Consider the following 18786-nt stretch of genomic DNA (forward strand, 5'->3'; position numbering starts at 1 on the left):
ATCACTTTATTCGTGTAATAATAACTCTAGTATTACTTCATTGAATCCACAATAGCTTCCCTGAGGATTGTGTGTGCCTCTATTGAAATTCGTATGTCCTCAAAAAATTTATTACTTTTCAACCTAAAGAACCAAAAAGACCGAACCAAATCGAACCAAACCGACCATTATTTTTATTGTTTGGTTTGGTTTTAGAAATTTAAAAACTGACTAAATTGGTTTGGTTTTGATTTTAGCCAATAACCGATCCAAACCGAACTACGAACACACCCCTAGATGTAGTAAAAAAATGTCAGATTTGTTCTTAAAGTTTTAAGAAGTTGTTATGAATTTATCTTCCGTTAATAGTTGAGCCAGAGCTACTTTTATAATTATGAAAATAGGCTGAATTTATTTTGAACCGTGCAAAATTGTTCAAATTTCCTATAAAAAATTGAAGGATACAATTACAGTTTCGAACGCGGTATTATTATTTTATTCCATGCTCAAAAGCTGCAATAGTCACGTCGAGATATTGTAAGCTCAAATTAACCTTATTCAAGTGTCAAATAAATTAATATAAAGCTCAAACAACAATAAATTACACGATCAAATTGAATTCCTATCTCTAATGAGACTTTATCAATGTAGCTTCATTATGTGGTTTGATTTGCAAAATCATTCTGTACAATTAGTTGCAAAGTTGTTGTCTTTAACTTAAATTCAGTTCAAAAAGACATTTTTACTAACTGAATCAAGTGAAATGGCTAGACTTTGCTGCAATTTAGGAACAAACTAAGTAGAAGTTATTCACACACAAAAGTCTTTAGAAAAGGAGTTCTTCGGGTTTCCCACCAGTTGGAGCCCGAACTAAATCTGGATTTGCACCGGGAAGTGACACCAGTTACATGCATCACAATCAAACAGTACTCATCTGTCATAGCAAACTCCCTCCCAATTCCCAAGTAAATGGACCAGATACAATCATAATCTCCAAATAGATAGAACAAGAAACAAAAAAGAAACAGTTCATAATCTTTGACCGTATAATACATCACAAAGACTAGTAATCGAACACTTGAAATCAAGATTTTAGTATCATGGTTATCATCAAGATTGCCTCAAAAGAAAGAAAGGAGAAAAAACCTCTAAAGAGCCTGAGAATATCTTCTGCACTCCTAACATTGAATGCCATCATCCACAAGCATATAACATTTTCACAATGAATATTTCAAGTTTCCACAAGTTATATCTTTGCGCCAAAATTCCTTTCAATTACTCCCAATTTCCAAGTCCATTAAGTTTAAAAATTGATCAGATACAGTCATAATCTCCAAATAGATAGAACAAGAAACAAAAACAATCCAGTGCTTATAACTAATTAGCCTCATAATCTTTGAAGACATCGATATTATTCATCATAAGACTAGTAAGCAAATACTAGAAATTAAGACGTTAGCCTCAAGATTATCATCAACATTTTCCTCAAAAGAAAGAAACAAGAAAAAAAAGACAAATAAACCTCTAAAGGGCCTTGAGAATATCTTCTACACTGCTAACATTGAAAGCTCCACCTTCTTCCAAATTCAACACCTCAACAACCCCATCATCCACAAGCATAAAACATTTTTACAATGTATAATTTCAAGTTTCAACAAGTCATTTCTTTGCGCAGAATGTCGAAATTAAACAGGACTCATCTGTCTTAGCAACATTCCTCTCAATCACTCCCAATTCCCACGTTCATTCAGTTTAAAAACTGATCAGATACAGTCATCATCTCCATATAGAAAGAACAGGAAACAAAAATCAGTGTTTTTTTTTTTTTTTTGAAATTGGTAACTTAAACAAAAATCAGTGTTTTAACTAATTACTTCATAATCTTTGAAGACATCTTTGTTATGTTATTCAATCACAAGACTAGTAATCAACCACTTGAAATCAAGATGTTCGCCTCCTCATAATCATCAACATTCCCTCAAAAGAAAGGGAAAAAAAGGAAGAAAACTCTACACTGCTAACATTGAAAGCTCCACTTTCTTCCAAATTTAACACCTTAACAACTCATCATCCACAAGCATAAAACATTTCTACAATGTATAATTTCAAGTTTCAACAAGTCATTTCTTTGCGAAAAGTGTCGAAATCAAACTGCACTCATCTGTCTAAGCAAAATTTCTCTCAATGACTCTCAACTCCCAAGTTCACTCAGCTTAAAAATTGATCACATACAGTCATAATCTCCAAACAAATTTATATAACATGAAACAAAAACAGTACTTTTAACTAAGCAGCTTCATAATCTTTGAAGACACCTGTATTATTCATCACAAACACTACTAATCAAACAGTTGAAAGCAACATTTTAGCCTCATGAATCATCAACATTACTTCTAAAGAGGGGAAATAAAACGATGAAACCTCTAAAGGGCCTTGAGAATATCTTCTACACTGCTAACATTGCAAGCTCCACCTTCTTCCAAATTCAACAAATTTCAAGTTTCAACAAGTCATTTCTTTGAACAAAATTTCTCTCAATTCTCACGTTCATTCAGCTTAAAAATTGATCACATATAGTCAATAACAATAATAGCATACCCAGTGTATTCCCACAGAATGGGGTTTGGGGGGTAGAGTGTACGCAAGCCTTACCTCTACCTCACCTTGAGAGGCTGTTTCCAATAGGCCCTCGGCTCAAGACAAAAAACAGAATCACATATAGTCATAATCTCCAAATAGATAGAACAGGAAACACAAAAAAAAAAGGGCTTTAACTAATAAGGTTCATAATCTTAGAAGACATCTGTATTATTCATCACAAAGACTAGTAATCAAACACTTGAAAACAACATTTCAGCCTCATGATTATCATCAACATTCCCTCAAAAGAAAGAAACAAGAGAAGAAAAACACAACTAAACCTCTAAAGAGCCTTGAGAATATCTTCTGCACTGCTAACATTAAAAGCTCCACCTTCTTCCAAATTCAACACCTTAACAACCCCATCATCCACAAGCATAGCATATCTTCTAGACCTAACACCAAGTCCAATAGGCTTATCAGTAAGGTCAAGTTCACACCCAATTGCCTTTGTAAACTCCAAATTCCCATCACTCAACAGCAAAACTTCATCACCAATGTTCAAATTCTCCTTCCAAGCTTTCATCACAAAAGCATCATTAACCGAAATACAAGCAATTGTATCAACCCCTTTCGATTTTAGCTCCTTTGACTTCTCCACGAAACCAGGAAGATGTTTCTGTGAACATGTTGGTGTAAATGCACCTGGGACAGCGAAAAGAACAACCTTTTTCCCAGATGTGAGGTCAGAGACGGAAAGGGTCTTGAGTTCATCAGATGAATCGAAGTAGGAAAGTGTGGAATTGGGTAATTTGTCTCCGACGGAGATTGTGGCGGAGATTCTTGGAGTGGTGTATGAAAGGGGTTGTGCGTTGCGCTTTGAGTGATGTACCTTGAATGGAACAGATGAAATGGAAAAAGAAGAAGAAAGAGTGGATTTTGGGGAAAAAAGGGAAATGGTTTTTGGGTTAATGGAGGATTTGTAGAGCTTTGGAAGGGTGAAAATGGCAGCTGTAGTGGCAGCCATTGTTGTTGTACTCAAGAAAATTTGATTGGGTTTTGGGGATTTTGTGGCCTTTTTAGAGACCCTTTTTAGGATATGGACGGAACAAACTATGAAGGGTCAATTTTGCAAGAGGGCCAAAAGATTTTTAGGGTAATTGACATTTTCATTCTTGATCCCATCTAATATTAGTTTATTATATGAAAAGCCCACTTAGTTTTAAAAGGTATACTTTTGGGACATCATTTTGTAATAAATCAATTGAAGCGTAACTAATTCAGATTTGCATCACGTAGATCTCATTTAGAGGAAGCACTCTCTATCAATGATAATTACATATAAGCACTATATTCGCATTACGTAGGAAACGCTACCTATCAATGATAGTAGCATACATACAAGTTTCTGTATTCAAACCACATAGAACCCATATAGGAAAAGCGCAATCATTAATGATAGTTGCATACATTCGGAAGAAACAATCCTTATCAATGATAATTACATACAGGTTGCTATACTTGGGCCGCGTAGAATCCATTTAGCGAAAGAGCTCTCATGATAGTGGCATACAATAAAAACTTGTTTTCATAGCTTGCATCTTCCGTCAATAGAAAAACATAACTTTTTTATTATATTAGTAAAGCGCTAGCGCCTATGCCTAACCTTATACAAGAGCTACCTTCGAGATAGTTATATACACTAAATGACTAGATTCTCCTGAAACACTAGTTCAATGACTAAATTCTCCTAAACCACTAGTTAAACTAGTCGTCCTATAAAATATAAGAGCAAATATCATTATGTCCTGTGATGGATCTAATATTTGAAGTTTATGATTATCGAGTTTGTTACATGTGCATGTTCAATGAATTTCTGAATTAATATACAGGGTTCAATTATTTCATTACCTTTCACAAGATCAATTATCAAGTTCACTTCAATTTCTATATAACATAATAAAAAGACAACTGAGAATACAAAGAAACAAACAAAAAAATAAGCAGCAAATTTAGCTGTTCCTTGGTGTATAATAAGCACAAGATATTATATATCCTTCATTTTCTTGCCTGTCTTCTGTATACACATTTTCACAATACAATTTTCTTTCTTGTACTGTTTAACCTTCAAACATATTCATTGGAATATACACAAATAGAACAAAACAGATTCGAGTTATCAACTCGAATACTTTATGCTAGAACCAAAAAGAATGAACAACTCGATTTCTCTTTACGTGTGAAAAAAAAGGAAGCTGAAAATATTACTGCTTCAGCGTTGCTTACACGAGTAGTGTCCTTAAGAGTTGGGAACAAAAGTACCAATATGACCAAATCCGATGATGAAGAAGGCGAATGCTTGAATGAAGAGGTACAAGAAATAGTGATTTTTCCCAAAGGCGACGTCATAACATCCACAAAAGAAGAGGTAAGCACCAGTGGCTAGCTCTAACAAAAGAAGTCTGTTGTCAAAAGAACAAAGAATAACTTAGTTTGATGTATGGTTAGCCCTGTTTGATCTAAACGACGAAAGGGAAGTGAGTTTAGAGAGGGATTGTTTACCTGTCACCGAACCTAAATCGAGGTTTCTTAACTGCTTTGCTGGCTGATTTCATCTTGAGAACATCCCCTAGTTTCTCTGTGACAATCCATTCGTTGACTCTACCTGCCTCTAACAATCCAATGAACGTAGCCTTTGTTCGATGTAGTGACATGACATTCTCGAAAAGGATCCAAAATATTATCAGATGGAACGACCTGTTGTCAAATAGGCACGAGCGCAAAACCTCAGCATTTTCATGTTCACACTCAAATGATGGACTAGTAACTATATATTATTAGCTCTTGCTATAAGTATCACACATTTGTGTTTAAGTACTTGCTCCGCAGCTCATGAGCGTTTGATTATCGATCATCTTGCAAGGATCTGTAAAATCTAACAGTGTCTTTCCTATTTCCCTTTTCTGTTTATGTCACTCTGAGCAATGTTGCTCGGACTATCCTAAAATGATACCGCGCCCCTGTCGGATCATCCAAAAATGCACTACTTCTGGAGGATTCGACACGCACCAGGAGGCATTTTTGAAGAGTCCGAGCAACATAGCTCTCCTAAGTACTATTTGAAGTAAAATCTTAACATGGAATGAGAACTGACCGTGGAGTTCCAACTGCGTTGAGTATTGTAATAATGGAAGGAATGTAAACAGCTCCCCATTTCGGAACCTCAACTTCAGGTACTAATACAGTTGCAGGTAGTACAACACAGTAGAACACAAATGTCACAATGTGGGCTACAACTTTTCTTACAAAGAAAAAGCTGTAAATCACATGAATCTTCTTCCACAACGATACTTTCTGCGAAAAGACAAATGCAACATAAAGGCTCAACAGGGACTTAGCTAGCTCAGTAGTACTAAGCAGTTATAAAATTCACATAACAACGATTACACGAGGAATTTACCTTGTTTCTTATGATCTCCATAAACATTTTCCTGAAAAGATTGGCCGGGCCACAGGACCAACGATGTTGTTGATAGCGATACGCCTTGAATGTACTTGGTAATTCATTTTTCACCTATACAAATGAAACAAGATCTTAAAGTTTGGCATGTCATGACTCAATGTCACTATAGTAAGTATGACATTTTATTTGTTTGTAAATAGGATATATCACTCGTATTTCGGATAAGTTAAGAGGGGAGAATTTAAGTATTACCTTGAGAGCAGAAAGGTACAAGAATTTCCAGCCCTTGAGACTAGCGCGGACAGCCAGGTCCATATCCTCAACTGTTGTCCTATCCTTCCAACCTCCAGCCTCCTCTAATGCGGCAATTCTCCAAACACCGGCTGTCCCTGTGTTGTTTTTTCACACACACATTGTGAGCTTTACTTCTATTCAAACACAACAATAACAGCTACTTCGCCTCAATTCTAAGCAAATTGGTGTCGGTTATATGAGTCCTCAGTGTTCATTTTGCTCCATTTGGCCTCTTACGGATTTCAAAAGACTAAAACATTAATTACTGCATAAAATTAGCTGAGACAAGGAAAAATAGTTTTTCATCTCAGCGTTGGCGTGTGTAAGACTAGTGCATCCAAGCACAGCGCAGCCAAGAGGGTCCCAAATTTCTTCGACTAATGGAGACAGACAGGCTTCCGTGCATGATAAAGAACGTCAAAACTTCATTACTATTACATTTTCCTAAACTTCGTCAATCTCATCTGCTAATTTGTTCCGAACTAGAGTTTCTAGTTTTAAGATCCCGCATTTAGTATGCATGGTGTGAGATGTTTCAAGCTCGATATCTACTTATTTTGCCATTCCTATGATTTTTAGTCCGTTAAACAACAACATCCCCAGTAGAGTCTGGAGAGAGTAAAGTGTACACCGACCTTACTCCTACCTCGTGAATGGAGACTGTTCCCAAAAGACCTTATATATGACTTTTAGTCTATTTGGTTTCTTTTTGAACACGAGTAATGTCAAATATTATTTTGTCTTTTAAGCTCGGACTTTTCGAAAATATTGTTGCACCACACCCGTGTCAAATCCTCCAAAAATACACTATCTTTGGAGAATCTAACACACACTCAACGACATTTTTAAAGAAGAGTCCGAGCAACATGAATCATATCTGGTCTGTTCCTTAGAGATTTCAAAAGGGTCAATCTCAAAACATTAATTACATGTATAAAATTAGCTGAGATGATGAAAAAGATGATTAATGGGGAAGCAATTTGTTGATAGTACCATTAAAGCCAAAAAATGCATAGGTGGAAGAGCCCACTTCTTGCTCCACTGTGAAATGATAATCCAGGGACATTTCTTGCATCCTTGTCATCAAGCATTCATCAGCATTCACTGCAACCATTATACACCACAAAATCGTAAAAGATACGACGTTTGGACCTAACTTAATATCAAAAACTAAACCGAAAACTCGAAAAGGAAAGATTGTTCAAGTCAAGATAAACAAATCACCAGTTCATTCTCTAACCAATGTGAGCTTATGATTAATGTAACATTGTTTGAATTAGAACAAAGTTTTATTTTTTTTAATTAAAAAAAAAAAAAAAAACTTGGAAAATTTTATGGTCTAAAAAACTTTAGTCTGTATGACTATAAATCATTTTATTAAAATTAAAGAAAAGTTTAAAGTTAAATTATTTCTAATTACATAAATATGACATTCTTTTTTCGACTAACAAAAAAGGAAAGCATGCCAAATAAATTAAAACATGGGAGTTGATTCATTAAACCTATAAAACAAGCATGAATTAATAGATCACATGTTACGACAAGTAAACTATATTATTAAAAGATAGCTCAGTGCATAAAACATCGCACGTTCACGTAAACTATATTAAAAAGTAGCTCGCTACAAAAAACATCTCGCACTCACGCGTAAAGTCTAAAAAAAGGTCACATTCTAATGTAGCTTATACTAACCTAACACAAATATTAATTACTACTTGCATGATTCAAATTCGTAACTTATAGATCAAACGAATCCTAACACAAATATTAATTGCTACTTACATGATTCGAATTCGTAACATATAGATCCTGTGGAATTTATTGCACTTATTAGTGTCGGTTAAGTAAGTAGGAGGTGGCTTAGGTCCACAACTCTTTTGGCACATGCAATTGCTGGCTATATATTATAAGTACCATTTGTCTTCATCAAGACGACTCCATAACAGCCTTACATTGTAAGTATAAAACATGGCAGCTTTTTCAGTACCGTTCCAGCTCAAAAGGATAGGTCTATATTTATTTTACGTTCGATATTTGATATTCATATTGATACACTCGACTAAATTCAGATTGATGCATTGCATAACCAATTTCTAAAGGGAGATCTTTCTATAGGAATTTTTTCTAGTAAAATGAGCTTCAACCCGAGATCTCACGTTAAATATCATTCCACCAGTATATATAGTTGTTCAACCGATTATTGAAGTGCATATATCATGAGACAATATATAAATATTTAAAGAACATTTTTAATTATGTGGCGTAAATTAATTGAGCATCAAATTTAAGAAAATAAAAGCTATTTTTGAAATTTATTGTCTTAAATATATTGTGAGATTAGATCATAAGAGTGAAATAAAATGAATATTAAAAAAAGGTATTTTTTTTCTAATAGATTAATTAAGAAAATTTGTGCCACATAAAAGAAAAATGTAAATACTAACTAAAGTAAGTATAGTAAACTATTTTTAGACCATTATCCCAATTTTATATTTAAATGGTATTCGGATTCGAATAACACAAATCGTCATTAATATTTGTATACGTGGCCCAACCAAATTGACCAACCAAGATTGTTACCTAAATCATCATACACACAACAAGAAAATAGCTGTCTAAAGCCACCGACAGCTATAAAAATTAATTTTTATATTTTGCTAGAAAGTTGATACTATAACACGTGATTTTTTAAAGCAATAATTAGTGACAAAAGTTTTATTCTGTAATTAGGAATACGTGGTTTATAATGCACGAATTATTTATTTTTGTATAGTACTATATGTTACTGTTTATTGTATATATGAAATTTAAATTTATATATTTATGTGTTTACTTTTTGAATAAAACAAAAGCTTATTTATTATTATGATGCCAGTGTATTTAAGTGCCAACATATTTGTTTTACGTTCCATTCCGGACAAAATAATACTATATAAGATTTTCTTGTAATTTATGTAGGTATTATTATTAATTAATGGTTCGAATTTTATGTGGAGATTAATAGTTTGTTTAGAAAAACTTTTGAAAATTAAGAATGTTTATTCTAGAGGGTTGAAGTGTTTCCTATTTATTTATTTATTCTGGAAAATAAGCGTTTTTTTTTAATAGTAGTAGAAATTGTTTTCTAGAAACCAAAAAGGTATATTTTTTTCAGAAGCATTTTTGAAACCTCGATCAAGCTTGTTGTTTTAATATTATTTTTTCAAATTTATTAGTCAAACACAAATTGCCACATTATGTAACATGCTTCAAAGTAAATAATTTTTGAAAATTTCACCAAATATGTTAGTAGTAAATTTCCTCACTAGACCAACCAAATGACCCCTTAATTTAATGATTCTTGTTATGACAAGTGTGATTTTGATTAGGAAAAAGACATTTCGATGTACTAAGTTTTTGCTACGCATGTTAGGGAAAATCACAAGGGTTCTATTATATAGAGTAACGAGTAACTTACCGAATTTCCAACGAGCCTGAACAAGTCCGAGTTGAGGATTGTGAACTAGAAATGGAATGGTGCGCCAGAGAAAATCAGGCTCAGGTTGAAAATCAGCATCAAATATAGCAACATAATCACATTGTTTTACATATGGATGTTTCAATCCTTCCTTCAATGCTCCTGCTTTGTACCCATTTCTGTTGTCTCTTATTTCATATTTTATATCTATCCCTTTGCTTGCCCATCTCTGGCACTCCATTGACACCAAATTCTACACCAATTCCAAAACAACAGCGAAGTCAGAATTTTCATTAAAAATGACACGAAATGAAGCAAGTTGACACTATGTGTGCCATTTAGAATTTAACTTATATACACTGACAGTTGACAGTTTACACTATGTGTGTCACTCAACATGCTTATAGTAGGTTGCCCGCATCATTTTATTTTGTTTCCCGCTCGATGTCCAGAGTCGAGTGATCCATTGTCATTCAACATGCTTATAGTAGGTTGCCCACATCAAATTTTTTGGTTTCCATGCGGTGTCCAAAGTTCAATAGTCCAGAACCTACTTGGAGCCTGACTAAATTTAGATCACACACAAACAGGGTCTATTCGGAGATAATGCTCCCAACATGGTTTTCTTCATACAGAAGGCTCGAATCTGAGACCTCTGGTTAAGTATAAAGTAGTCTTACCACTACACCACAACTTATGTCGATGCCTACGTCATTTAAGTACTTGTAGTTCTATTTAGATGACCTGATATTATAAAATTCATTTTATACTGTCAGTATATATAACTCGAAGGAATTTGGTTATACCTTGATAATAGGATCAGTTGAATCATCAAGAACTTGGATTATAATACGATCAGAAGGCCATGAAAGTCCACATGCAGCACCAATTGAAAGCTGATAAACCTATAACAAAAACAGCAAATTCAATCAATATTTATCCATAACTCCACATTAACCAAAAATATAGTTATGAAACAAAAGCAATTATTTACAGAGGTTAATTAATGCAAACCTCTTTTTCATTATACATTGGAATTTGAACAAGAACCATAGGATAACATGAATTCCCAATCTCAACATCATCTTTTAAAGATTCCCATTTATAACGTTTATCTGGTTTTCGACCGAAAAGTTTCACTAGCGTAATCACAATCCCCATATAAACTCTCTCAATGAAGAGCAAAATCGACATTAACAGACACAAAAACACCGCGATTCTAAGAAGTGGAACAATTAATGGAGCTTTTATCTGTTCCCAAATTATCGTCAATTGCTCTGTTAAATCATCTCTTGTACCAGTTAGTGTATCAGGAAACAGAGTCGTCGACGAAAACCGATCCATTTCAGAAAAACAGAACAAAACAAAGCAAAATAGAGTAAAACAGGGGATTTATTAGAGAGAAAAGAGCTTTTTTGAAACTAAAACAAAACAGAGTAAAACAGAACAAAAACAGGGGAGGCTTTTAACTAAGGCAAAAAGTGAAAAAAATATGTGGTTTTTCCGGGATTTTTTGCGTCTAGATGAAGCAAAACAATGGTGGAATGTCAGAAATACAGAAAAAAAGATTAAATTGAACTCATAATCAAATGAGGACAGTTTTTATTATTATTTTTTTGGAATTTAAAATGGGGTAAGAAATAATGATTTCTGCTTCTGCAATCAATGAGAAAGCAGAAGCAGATATGAGATAGTAAGAATGGAGAATAAGCGGTGAAAGAAGAAACCAGAGAGAAAAAGAAGAAGCACAGGAGAATGTGGAATGAGAAAGAGAAGAATAAAGGCATCTTTTTATAATTTGGCTCATGTGTTTGGGACTGGTGGAGTAACAGGGAGTAAACAAAAAATTGATTGAGAAATGTTTAAATTAATTTTAAAAAAATAAAAATTTATATGATACAATTAGTTTTTACTATATTTGTGTTAAATTATCTGGCATATTTTCAAAAAATAATGTTATATTTTTATAGTAATTAACTTAGAATTCTCATTTTATACCTAATGAAATGATTTATAGAAATGCAAATGATCTGAAAGTGTTTTTTCTTTTTTAAAAAATAACTTTATATTAAGTCAAATTGTGACACGTAAATTAGTATGAAGAGAGTACTAACTATTCTGATAGCGTAAAAGTTTTTTATTAAGTCAAAATTTGCACGTATAATGTACACGTACAAAAAAAGTTTATGGCGTTGACAATATCAGATTAACTATAATCTTACTCTATGAAGAATAGTATATACACAACTTTATTTCTACCGAGTGAAAATTGAAAGCTTATATTCGATAGACCATTAATTAGTATAATCAGTATAATCCAATATATTTTATAATATAGGTTTTAAAAATCTTTCCTTCTGTTCTTTTAACTTTGTATGACTCAAACATTAGTTCCATGATAAAAATTAAAATTAGATGGTAAAAATAATGTAACAGATTTTAATTGTTAGTGTAGAAAAGAAAATTATACACTGACAATCAGTACACATAACTTAGCTCCATATAGAAATTGCAGAACCAAGAAAACTAAGTATATAATCTACTCTGTAACTAAAACAACATTAGTTGGTAATCAATCATTAACACAACAGTAATTAATGTTTACATTCTTAAAATTAGGTAAATGAAGTGGATTAATTCAAGTAAGGATATATTGACTAATTTGTCTCAGCTTACTCTGTACAGTTTGCAAGACTATGACAGTTCAACTGCATTTTTGGTGGTATATTTTTATTTTCCTTTTTTTTTAAAAAAATAGAGATTTCATTTTCTGCAAAATAATTTGTATTGTTATTTAGAATATATTTATTTATTTATTTGGAGAAAACCAACTAAAGTTTAACTATGAATTTAACAATGTCCAGAATTCAAAAAGTGACTTTTTCTTAACTCAGTATTTGGTACTTACTTTGGGTTGGTTGATCCGAATTTATGTAAAAAGAAAAATCACTTTATGGAGTAAAGTTCTTCATCTTAAAAATGACTTGAAGTCGAGACTCAGATCTAAGATATTTAATTAAGAATATAAAAATTCTTACTTGTGAGTTATGACATTATTTGTTGATTATCTCAGTCTGAATTGTATGGTTTATGACTTATGAGAATCTACGGTAAATATAATTACATGAATTATATTTGAGAAACAATTTTATGTATATACTAATATCTTAATTTTTATTTTTATTTTTTATTTCGGAAAAATCTATGTCTGATTGCTGTTGTCACACTGAATCCTATGATTATGATGTTGCTTGGACATATATTATATATATATATATATATATATATATATATATATATATATATATATTTAATTAGTACCTTTTTTACAAAAAAAATAAAAAAAATTAAGGACTCTAAAGTTGTTTTATATAATAGTAATATAAAATAATTGTCTCATTTGCTGACAAGAAATCTTTGTTATAATTAAATAATCAATATAACAAATGCAATCTTTTGTGTCGAAGTCAAATTTGTTTTCTTAATTTTGGAATTAGGGGAACATTATTTTAATCAACTAAAACAAATTATTTGGTTTAAGTACTTATAATGATTTTATAATACTCTTGAATTTTCTCTTAAAGAAAACAAATTAATACAATATTTTTGGAGTAGTTGAGGAACAATTAAGTCCAATTGTACCCCAGGATTTGGTTGGAGTTCATAATCATATTAAATTTTTGGGTTAATAGTATTTTTGGTATTTCAATTATAAATAAAATTTAACTTTTTTTTTACTGATATCGTAAACTTAGTATAATTTTTTATTATTCCACTATTTAATTATCCAAGTGATGGATTATTTGATTTTCTTATATGATATTAGAAGACCACATAGATATTAGTTATGCTTCTGATTTTCATTTCAATCATCATATGATAAATTTTCTCGTGTTTTGCCATAAGAACTTGGAGTTTGTATCATGGTGAAGATGAGGTAAGACTATGATTCAAAAGCAGATCGAACAATTTTTTTTTATTTGATGAGCTATCTTTTGATTTTTATTTATGTCCAACTATAATAACTTCCAAATACATCTTTCTGACTTAAAATTTAAAATTATTCCTTTTTATATATATAAATTTCAACCAAATCTATATTCAGATGCTTGAGTATCAGTTTTCTATTTACTTAAAAAAGAGTGACTAATACATGCACACATTAGGAAAACATTATCATAAAAGGTCTAAATTCTATAGCTATAGAAGGAACTAAATTCCACATAGCCAAGAAAATTAATCATCTAGGAAATGATTTAATCGTATATTATAAAGTAAGAAATTGATACTTTGACATATTTTCTATACTGTCAAGGTTGTTAAGAGACTTTTCATCTACTTTAATAGATTTGGAATATTAACAAACACTCAAGTAGTTCCCAAAAAAAGCAATAAATAACACATAAATAATATATATATAATTGGATCTTACATAAGCACTTTCTTGTATTTTCTTCCTTTTTCTTTTATATGCTATTAACTATCGAAAGAAAAAATAAAGGGGGTCCCTTCTTTTCTCTTTTTTACGAAGGTGGAGTAACTTTTTGTATGCTCTCTATTCTCATATATATTGAGTATTTCTATACTCTAATTTATTATGATTCAAAATCTACGATTATGATGACATTTATGAACATTTTATCAGTATATAAATTGAATTCATAGCTCGAAATAAGAAGTAACGAGTTATTACGCGAAAGAGATGAATGCAAAATATAAAGAATAAATATCGGAAATAGAAACGGGAGGGAGAATCAAGATATACATAACACATCTCTCAAAAATTGATATTAATAGGTACTCAAGCTACTAATCACAACAGGAGTACAAGATAAGTATAAATATACAAAATCGTCTTTGAATATAAAATAAAGACTAGTCCATCCAAAATAGAAAAAGAAGAACAACTCCAAATGTCAGGAGTTCACCTCAAGTCCCCGATCCAAAGTTGTTTTGCATGATACAATCGTCAACGACGAAAACTTGTACTATAATTAATCTAGAGAGTTTCGCTAGATAAGGTGAGAATGATTTTTTTTAAAAAATTGAACTTTATTTATTTACGGGGACTTTATTTTGAAATTAAATCTCTCTAGTCTCTACTTGTTTGTTTGCAAATAATTTCATGATGATTACGACATATTTTGTGACGACAATCAAATAATGATGTTATTATATAGGACTAATATTAGTAAAGTTAACTATCTCTCATTCATTTGATTGAACGTTGTTGTTTACTTTTTGTTCTCGTTTAATTAATGATAATGACATGAATATATAATAAGCTTGTATTAACGACATATAAAAAGCATTTTATTATTTGATTTGATACATGTTATAATAAATAATAATTATAACTACTAGTAGTTATGGATGTCCTATGACTAATAGTATCTTAATATCCTATGTCTGTCGGTTCTAATTAATCATGTGCAAATTCTTCATTTGAAAAAAAAACTATATATTATCTTGATAGGAGATTGAAATTAGTTAATTTTATATTATATTTGTAATCAAATTAGGTAAAAGGTGTATAATTTAGAACTAAAATGTAACACCAAATATCGGAAAAAATTATTCATCCAATTAATATTAAATGTGACTTCATTTTAAGGACTCGAATCCAAATCTCGCTGAGATATTTACCACTTCATCACCACGACTTTTGATTAAACTATATATTTATACTTTCTTTGGATGATTGTTATATATTATTTCATAATGTATTGTATTGTGTTGTATTGTATTTACTGTACCGTATCATATTATATTATTTCATGAATCCAACATTTAGATAAGCCGTATCTTTTTTGACATTACATAATGTCACACATCAATAATTTGAAAGATAAACTTACCAGAAAAGTAGAAATTACTATAAAAAGATAGTATAAATAATAAAAAGAGTTTTTTAAATAACAAGTAAAAAATGAAAAAATAAAAAGAGAAGGAGTAACAACTCAATCATACCAAATCAATCGTTATATAAAATGAGAAATTTACTCACTATCTAACAATGAATTTAACAATGCAATAGAAATAAATTTAATTATCTATCAAAATAAAAACATTATATTTAAACGAACAAAATACCGCAATATAACAAGTTATAACACCCGCCATCCAAACATGCTTTTAGAAAACCAAACTTAAACAAGTGTCATAAGAACTATATAGCTTCACCCCTAATATGCATACGTGTGTTGAAATGTGCACTTACAATGTACAATTTTTTAATTTTTTTTTTGCATTATCAAGCTTTACGGTCAATAGAAATCCTAATTTGATAACTCAAAATGCATAAAAAAAAATAATTAAAAATAACCGACTAAAATACATTGTATTTTTGTAAAAAAGGTACTGTATTTAGATAAATTTAAAGTTGGATGATTTAACATCTCAACTATATAGTCAGATTTTTTTATTTATCTAACAAACAAAATGAGCGGTCGAGTTTGCAAACGTGTAGCCTTAAGGACCCAACACCATAAAACTAACATGTGCCCTTGGAAGCTCGTCTAATCATGCATTGATATTTTGTCACTTCGTATCTGATATTCGTATTGAAGTCTAATTAAATTTGAATGTACATATATGAATTAAATCTTGTTACTCTTCTTTCTTTATAATCGTATTGAAGTTTGATTAAATTTAAATTTACATATATAAATTAAATCTTGTTACTCTTCTTTCTTTTATCGCGAGTAGGAAGCATACCAATAATGTTTATATAACTCATTTTTAAGAAAGCGCTCCAAATTTAAAAAAAAATTCTCATTCTTAAAGGCTCAAACCCTAAACCGGTAAGAATAGAAGAGTTTCAGTCATTCATAACAATTCATATTAGTTATGTTTGTGTTAAAAGTTATTAAGGAACATAATAATATTTTTTTATATATATCAATAAGCATAATTATTGGTAGTAAATTAAGGTATCGATTTAAAAAACTATTCATACGTAAGGGTATTAAATGAGCTTGTTGAGTTGAATTTGAGTGAGTTAAAATAAATTTGAAATAATTAATGAGTGAGTTATTGATGCGTACAATATTACTTGAAACAAATTGTGTGCTAAAAAGCGGACCGTAATTTAGTTTTTCATTTGTTCTTTTATGATTTTACCGTACTTAATAAAATTATTATTATGATTATTTATATATAACATATCAAATAAAAAATTATTTTTTTTGAAAATATTTTGATAAAATTTCTCATGGATTAATTTAGATTATAGTAATTTAATTTTTTGATGAGTTGAGCTAATACATGAGCAGGTCAATACCAAAAACAAATTCATTTTTCTTCGATAGTAAGTTGGTCCAAAAACAAGAGTCGACTTCCAACATTAAGTCTTTCGTTCCTCAGTAGCTCATAGAGCAGTCCCAAATTTAGATGAACATGTTTGTAAGGGCTAATTTTGCCACTCCTATTAATGAGCTCGCAGAACGCGACAATTTTGGCATAAATTTTGCACTTGTGTTGAAATTTTTACTTAACATGTACAAACAATTTATCCCGTTATTTTTCTTTTAGAATTCATAAATTTAAAATTTCAATTCCCACTTTGATAAGATACATGTAAACTTAAAATAAATAAATATAAATATTATATTAACATGGAAGTGGTGGAATTGTTCTTCATATTTTAATTTTTCGGGGGCAGGTAGGATTTTGGGGATGTGGTTGGTTGGTTCAAAATACCCCAAACAGACATGGAATTGATGTCTCATCTAACTTGACCCTTCCTAAATTCCCTAGCAAATTCCATCACTTATTTGAATAGTTTAAAAGTTGATGCCTCGCAAATCAGAGACGAAGTTCAAATTTATAATTTATGAATATAAATTTATTGAATTTTAAATTACAAATAAAAGTGTATCGTACCTAAAGATTCACTTTCAAGCTGTACTCGATTGAGATGAAATTGATATTTAAGATAACTAATTTATGACATTAAATAAATACCATCAAAATTAGAAATTGAGATTTAGCTCAGTACTTGATGGTTATCGCGCTCATTGTACCTTCACGACACTGGTGAAAAATAAAATTCTATATAGCGAAAATAATAGTTCCAGCGTCATTTAAATTTCTCCTAAAAAATGATTGAATAAAATTTTAACCTTAAAGCATGGAAATTAAACAAAAAACAAATAGTACTAGTTAGTTTGTATTTTGTACATATGAATGGTCATTATCTTCTCATTCAAAATGATATAGGCACCATCCAACAATGAGTCAATTCCTTAAATTGTCACCCAAGTTTAGAGAATTGCCTTGAAATATCATTTATGTTTCATTCAGAACCAAAATATCACTCAACTACCATTATTTTCCTCCAAATATACTTGACACTCCAAAAGCCCTACTCTCTCCTAGTTAGCATGACATGTCATTAAATTATTATTTTTAATAATAGACTAATTTAATTCATTAAACTCATTTAACTAAAATAATGATCATATTTTAAAAAAAAAAAGATATATTAGTTTATTAAGAATAAATTTTCATACTTAGGAATCTTTTATCATAATTAAACTTTTTTATTTTTTTATGTTATGAAGAATAGGTTTTTAAAACGTACTATAATATCACCAATTTTGAATACTTATAAACACATACATTCAAAAAAATATTGATATACAAATCAGTCATGAATGCTAACTTACATCAATTAATCATAAATTGTGTATTGAATCAATAATATTAAAGGTCAATTAACTATTACAACAATATTAATTATGTATTTTGAAATTCATGCTTACAATAGTGAATAATATTATATTTTTATCCAAAAAACAATACTAAATACCTCAAAAGTCTCCTTCTATTCTAGTTGATACGTCATGTCATTAAATCATCATTTAAAAAAATAATTGACCTATTTAATTCATCAAACTTATGACTCTACAAAACAAATGTATAAATTACATGAGAATTTATGAAGATTATAAAAAAAATAAAAAAATCTAATTCATTTTTATATTTTTACCAAACAAAATTCAATGAAAAA

At 30.5% G+C, this 18786-nt stretch overlaps 2 protein-coding genes across 2 annotated transcripts; both read right to left on the bottom strand.

The window, feature by feature from the left end:
- Positions 1 to 2747: 2747 nt before the first annotated feature.
- LOC125841079 (peroxiredoxin-2E-2, chloroplastic-like) lies at positions 2748 to 3784 on the bottom strand. Its single transcript, XM_049520088.1, has one exon. It carries the CDS (start codon positions 3584 to 3586, stop codon positions 2903 to 2905), a length of 684 nt encoding a protein of 227 aa, XP_049376045.1. The 5' UTR covers positions 3587 to 3784; the 3' UTR covers positions 2748 to 2902.
- Positions 3785 to 4461: 677 nt separating this feature from the next.
- On the bottom strand, positions 4462 to 11530 carry LOC125806780 (glucomannan 4-beta-mannosyltransferase 9-like). The gene is made up of 9 exons (XM_049486527.1): positions 10788 to 11530; positions 10580 to 10678; positions 9774 to 10026; positions 7310 to 7420; positions 6275 to 6411; positions 6020 to 6133; positions 5714 to 5913; positions 5122 to 5316; positions 4462 to 5021 (listed from the first exon to the last, which is right to left on the bottom strand). Exons 1-9 carry the CDS (start codon positions 11115 to 11117, stop codon positions 4859 to 4861), a joined length of 1602 nt encoding a protein of 533 aa, XP_049342484.1. The 5' UTR covers positions 11118 to 11530; the 3' UTR covers positions 4462 to 4858.
- Positions 11531 to 18786: the final 7256 nt, after the last annotated feature.

This window comes from Solanum verrucosum, unplaced genomic scaffold (genome assembly GCF_900185275.1).
Source record: "Solanum verrucosum unplaced genomic scaffold, falcon-dt-bn FXZP01000196.1, whole genome shotgun sequence".
In the NCBI taxonomy this organism is placed as follows: Eukaryota; Viridiplantae; Streptophyta; class Magnoliopsida; order Solanales; family Solanaceae; genus Solanum; species Solanum verrucosum.